This window comes from Temnothorax nylanderi, unplaced genomic scaffold (genome assembly GCF_030848795.1).
Source record: "Temnothorax nylanderi isolate EJ_2023f unplaced genomic scaffold, tnyl_v1.0 TNYL_tig0410_pilon, whole genome shotgun sequence".
Lineage (NCBI taxonomy): Eukaryota > Metazoa > Arthropoda > Insecta > Hymenoptera > Formicidae > Temnothorax > Temnothorax nylanderi.
The window spans coordinates 144,225-149,841 of record NW_027249472.1 but is presented as its reverse complement, the minus strand read 5'-3'; the positions used below and the strand labels follow the sequence as shown (position 1 = coordinate 149,841).

Genomic DNA, 5,617 nt, shown 5'->3' with positions numbered 1-5,617 from the left:
GCGACTTATCCGGACGTGTATCTCGTGGAGAAAGTACTGCGCAAGAGGGGCGACGAGGTTTACGTTAAATGGCTGGGATTCGATGGATTGCACAATTCATGGATACACAAGGACAATGTTATTTAATTCGTGCAAACTGTATTTTATTCTTAACATAAAAAATATGTAATATGTAATACATGTAAAGTGTTTGAAATATGAAATATAAAATACGTAAAAATATGAAATATACACATGTGCAATATCTTTATTAATATTCTTTCCAATACTGTAATATAATACTCACAATACGTTACGTTATACTACATTTATACATTCATACGTTATATGACATACTACTACTACATTATATATTACGTTACATACATATACTACTGCATACGTTATACGACATACATACGTTATATATATTACGTTACATACATATACTACTGCATACGTTATACTATTACATACATATACTACTGCATACGTTATACTATTACATACGTTATACTATTACATGCATGCATACATACGTTACAAAGATATTTTATAATGTCCCCACGGTAACGTATCGGTCGAATCGGGTATAATGTATCGCTTATCGTCGTATGGACTCAGAGCGATTTTTGTTTCGGACACGGTGTACACTTCGTGCTTTTTCGATCGTATACAGGACTGCGATCGGGTCATTTCAATTTCGTCTCGCAGACACCTCGTGTAATCGTCGAACGTTATAGTACGCGCTACGACGTTGTTCTTGACACCTTTCGCTTTTTTACAATCTTTTTTACCATCCACCCTCAACGCGTACATCTTCGCCCTGAGTCCGACGAATTCGGTCATGATCGCGCCGTTATTCTCGTCCTTCATCAAGCCCGGAACTTTTTTATTGGCGAGTGGGATACCGTACGCGTTATCTACCGCGTAATCGCTAGTGTCGAACCTGACTATATCATCTTTCATGTTCTCATACACATCGTCGCACTCGATGTGATAAATCAGACTGTCAGTATCGGTGTACGTGACTTTACACTTGTCGCCATACAGGGGAGACATGTACTCGTGATGAAATTCGTACAAGCAGATTTTCGATACGTCGAGAATGCACATGCCGACGTAAATAGGTTTATCGAATTTAACTTCAAGTTTTCGCAGTTCAACGGCTATCAGATTTTCCGAAAAGATGCTTCGACTATGAAAATTTGGTCGCGCGATCATTGCCTCCGCACCGTATCTACCCTCCCACTTTGTTAATAATTTTACATCGACGTGATTGCGAACGTTCTCCATCGTTTTCCCGAAAACCGCGTTATTCATCAATTTATATAAATTTTTCTCGAACTCATTTTTGGCCAGTGTTCTAAATTTTGTATTGAGTTCGATGTAAGTGCGGAGCCACGCAGATTGAGCGAATTGCAATACGCGATGTATTTTTGTGACGCGAAGGCCGTGGTGCGTGCACTGCTGTAGGTTGCGGTAGTGTATGACGTAACGCTTCTTATCATACAGCGTGGCGAGAAGTTTTTCCTGCTGTTTGCCGGGCGGTTTATCGCGCGTCGGACAGAACGGTAGGTCGGCGTGCGCGTCGTGTTTATTCTCCGGATACTCGAGATCGACTTCGAGAATATAACCCGTGGGCGAATCCAAAGCGATCGCGCTAAAGTCGAAATTCGAAACGTCTTCGACCCATTGAAAATCTGCGTAGGGCAGTGGCTGACACATCGCCCAACCGTACAAGTTGTTTACATCGAAGTACATCAAGTACGAAGACGGTTTCGATGAATCGTAATATTGCATGTACTTGTTGTTGGCCCGCGCGTATCTGTTTGAACATTGACTCAGACCACCGCGTATACCGCGTTCGATGAACAAGACCATGTCAATGTCGGTGAGCAGTTCGAAATTGATACACGTATGTTTCAACATGGCATCCCACGTGAAACCTGGCAAAGTGTAGTAGTACGCTGGATCGAGTCCATAACTCGCGATACAGCTGTCGCGGAAATTTTCAAACACGTTGGCCAACAGCAAGACATCGGTTTTGAGGTATAGATCGCTGTATTCGCCCAGAGTTCGAACGGAGAATCGCTGCCATACGTTCGCGGCGTGCGCGTAATCGCTCTCGGATACGGTGTCACCGGTCAAGGAACTGTAAAATGAATCGCGCGGCGGTAAACACGTGTCCTCCAACTTTTCGATGCTGTCCACGTATTCGTATGGAAAGACACCTTTTCGCGTCAAAAGATCAAAGTCCTCGGTCGATAATTGTGAAAATTGAGAACGTACAGTTTTTAACTTATCTTTGCATAGAAAAGATGCTAATTTATCGAGGCTGCTACTCAAAAATTTATACGAATCGATGAATCTTAATTTTATGTCGCTTCGCGAATCTGATCTGTCGGCTGTATCTTTCACGTGCTTCGTGAATGAGATGTACTTTTCTTTTGTTATCGGTAATACATTGACCGAGCCTTCGAACGCGGCAGCTATCTCCGTGATAATGAAATGCGCGTCGTAGCCCGATAAATTGTGGAAAATTACGGGGATGTAATGCGAATTTTTATAATTCAGATTGCAGTTCGAATGTGCGGGACCTCTATATCGACCGGTCAAGTGGCAATGATCGCGTACTCGCACGTCGTCTGTCGCGAACGGTTTTTCGCAAATGTGACATTGCGCCGCGCTGCGAAATATCTCCCACTCGTCTCGCGTTAGATCTACCATGCAAACATTCTCGGACAAGATAGCCTTTACGCGATGCGCCAATCCTTTCAGTTCCTCGGCGAACCACGCGACGCAATCCTTATCGCGGCGAAATCGATACGCAGATAACGAGTCGTCGTACGAGCACCGCACGTAGTATCCTATACTACATACCCGATGATGTTGAAACCTGAACGTGGGCGTTGTCGGATCCGCTTCCGTCTTCTCAAGGGTACATTCCAGGTCGGCGTACACGACATATGGAAGCCGCTCTTTCCTGCTGTGATTCTTGAAACTCAGCCGCTTGTCGTCCTCGCTCGGTAGTCGGATTGCGCAGTTGTTTATCTTCTGACAGTCGACGGTGTGCGCTTCCAATTTCTCGCTCGTGTAGAAATAGTGCAAACATCTGCAAAAAACAAATATTGTAAATTATTAAATAAAATATTTTATAATTTTATTAAAAAGGAGTATAAGTACTCACCGATCGCAAAAGTATTTCCGACCACGGTGCGTGCTCAATTGCGAGCTAACGAGACGCGATAGTTTCTTGATCCACGCGAAATGCCCCACGTTGTCGTTTCGCGGCTCCTGCACGTACAGCAGATTTACGTGCTTTTCTCTCTTCAGGTCGGTGAGCCGTATCGGGAGAACGTTCGGCGTCTTCTCTCCCTCGACAGTATATACGTTGATCGACACGTCGTTGAATCGTTCGAAGTTTTTAATTTGGCTCAACGTCACTGGAAACTCAATGTCTCGTAAATTCAGCACTGTTGTATAATGAGGATACGAAGATTCCCGTTCCGAATGTCTTTCGGCTGGATGTAGAGCAGCCACCACCGACCACGCGAAGCATGCATTGTCCATAGATTGCACGTTGATCACCGCTCCCTTCAATTTAATTTGTTGCGGTAATTTGATGTAACATCCCGCGCGCAAAGGATTGTACTTGTTCACGTTCACTGTCAAATTGAGTATACGCAATAACGCCCACCCGCTGTCGCGTTCCTGAAACTCTTCGAGTTTCGCTAATGTGGGCTCGATAACGTGTAGCTTGTACCACTCGCGCAGATTGGACCGATCGGACGAACGAAAGAGTTCGCAGTTTCTCGTGCTGATACTTTTGTTCGCACGTTTGTCACCCGTCACAAACTCACCGTTGAACACAGTGTTTATCTTTACACTTGCGTGTCTTTGCATGACGTTCCGCACATGATCGAGCACGATGACTTCAGCATCTTCGAGAAATTTTTGCAGTTCGATGTAATTTGTATTTATCACTGCACCGGTCAATACACGGCTTTCGAACGCGGCATCGATCTCTCGCCAGACGAGTCTTTCCACGTTTTCGTTACCGCTACTACTGCCCGCCGCGTACTCACCACCGATATGTACGAACCGTCTCTGTAATAGGGTCTTCGCACCTTCGAGTCGCGCGATTCTTGCCACTAAAAATTGTCTGTGTCCCGGATTGTTTGTTTCGCGGATTGAGAGCCGCGGACGTTTGGAACGACAGTCTTCTTCGAGCTGCTCGATAAACTCCTCGCATCGCTGTGCCCATGCAAGATATTCGCCCAAGGTAGCGATTTGGTCGGATTGTTCCAACAGGTTGCGTTCCGTTTTATCGATATGTTCCATGTTTTTTAATACTGTCTTTTTCACACTATTTTTTAGATCACGTCACATTCTTCGATGGAGCACTTGCACGTGACTCGTTTACACGTTGGACAACGTCGACAGAAATATAGAATGGAATAATGTTTAAGCATAAGATTATAAAGACTGAAGAAGGGGACATCAAAGTGCCAATCATTAAAATCATTAAGTTCACGGTCAAGAGCTCTTTGAATCGATGTATGATTAAAACCTATTATCTTATTAAAGATATGTAAAATTGATCTCTGTCTGTTCATGTTTTTCATCACCGCCAATTCGACGCACTTCCCAATGCCTGTGCGAATTTGAATGAGCATAGTATCAGTGAGCATGAGCATATCAGTAATAACTTTATTCGCCCAATAGCGATACTCCTGATACTCCGAATCAAAGTCAGGTTTAAAGTAAAAATCATAAAAATAAGAATTATCACGAGCTTCACGAGCTTCACGAGCTTCACATTCTTTTGCCTCGTCCCGCAGCCGCCGATACAATTTCCGTCTCACGTTATCCGAATCCCATTCATAAGGATAATTAATATAGTTGATAGCGACTCTTTGTTTAACGCTGCGTCGATCAGTTCCGCGTATACCTAGTTCGCGATCGCGAAGAAACTGCACCGGTGATGTCACATCCGTCAATTTCACTCCTCGATCTTCTTCACGCAGAACATTGGCGACATCGTTTATTAAATCATTGTCAGATTTCTCTTCTTCACTTGGCCATTCCATGTTGCGCACATTTATATGCCCCACTCGCGATAATGTTTTTTTATCACTTCATGCAAATCGGGCACATTTTGCATGGATATATTTGGAACAATGGAGTGCGACAATCTCCACAAAATCGACCGTTCATTACCTCGTACGGATCGGTTACATGCTCTCGATATTCACGTATGTGCTCACCAGTGTCTGGTACAGTGATCATACACGAATAACACAGTTTATCTGAACCGTATATATAATAAAAATAAATTGCGCAACACTTCGTACGTCCATCTAACGCTAGAAATTCGGGACGTGGCACTAATTTATTGACGACTTCTTTATGATCGTCGTCTTCATCGCTGTTGTAAGTGCTGTCCGGTGACAATGGACGATCCTCTTCGGATGAATCCGCATCCATTATTGCCTCGAAATTATTGTCCATCTCCATTTTTGTTCACAGTTTTAAAAAAAATGTTTTTTATAACGCCCACTTGACACAAAAAAAACTTCAGCCCCCGAGAATTAACTTTTAAGAGCCGCGATAATGTTTTCTTTTCTTATCGTGT

General features: G+C 43.6%; 1 protein-coding gene and 1 long non-coding RNA gene across 2 annotated transcripts; one reads left to right on the top strand and one right to left on the bottom strand.

The window, feature by feature from the left end:
• Positions 1-383: 383 nt before the first annotated feature.
• Positions 384-1,997, bottom strand: LOC139782417 (uncharacterized). Its single transcript, XM_071721444.1, has one exon. It carries the CDS (start codon positions 1,909-1,911, stop codon positions 520-522), a length of 1,392 nt encoding a protein of 463 aa, XP_071577545.1. The 5' UTR covers positions 1,912-1,997; the 3' UTR covers positions 384-519.
• Positions 1,998-3,392: 1,395 nt separating this feature from the next.
• LOC139782418 (uncharacterized) lies at positions 3,393-4,583 on the top strand. The gene is made up of 2 exons (XR_011720876.1): positions 3,393-4,264; positions 4,360-4,583. It is a non-coding gene; the product is annotated as an uncharacterized lncRNA (long non-coding RNA).
• Positions 4,584-5,617: the final 1,034 nt, after the last annotated feature.

Excerpts from the sequence above, each read along its gene's own strand:
- LOC139782417 (XM_071721444.1), bottom strand. The coding sequence starts at position 1,911 with ATGTTGAAACATACGTGTATCAATTTCGAACTGCTCACCGACATTGAC.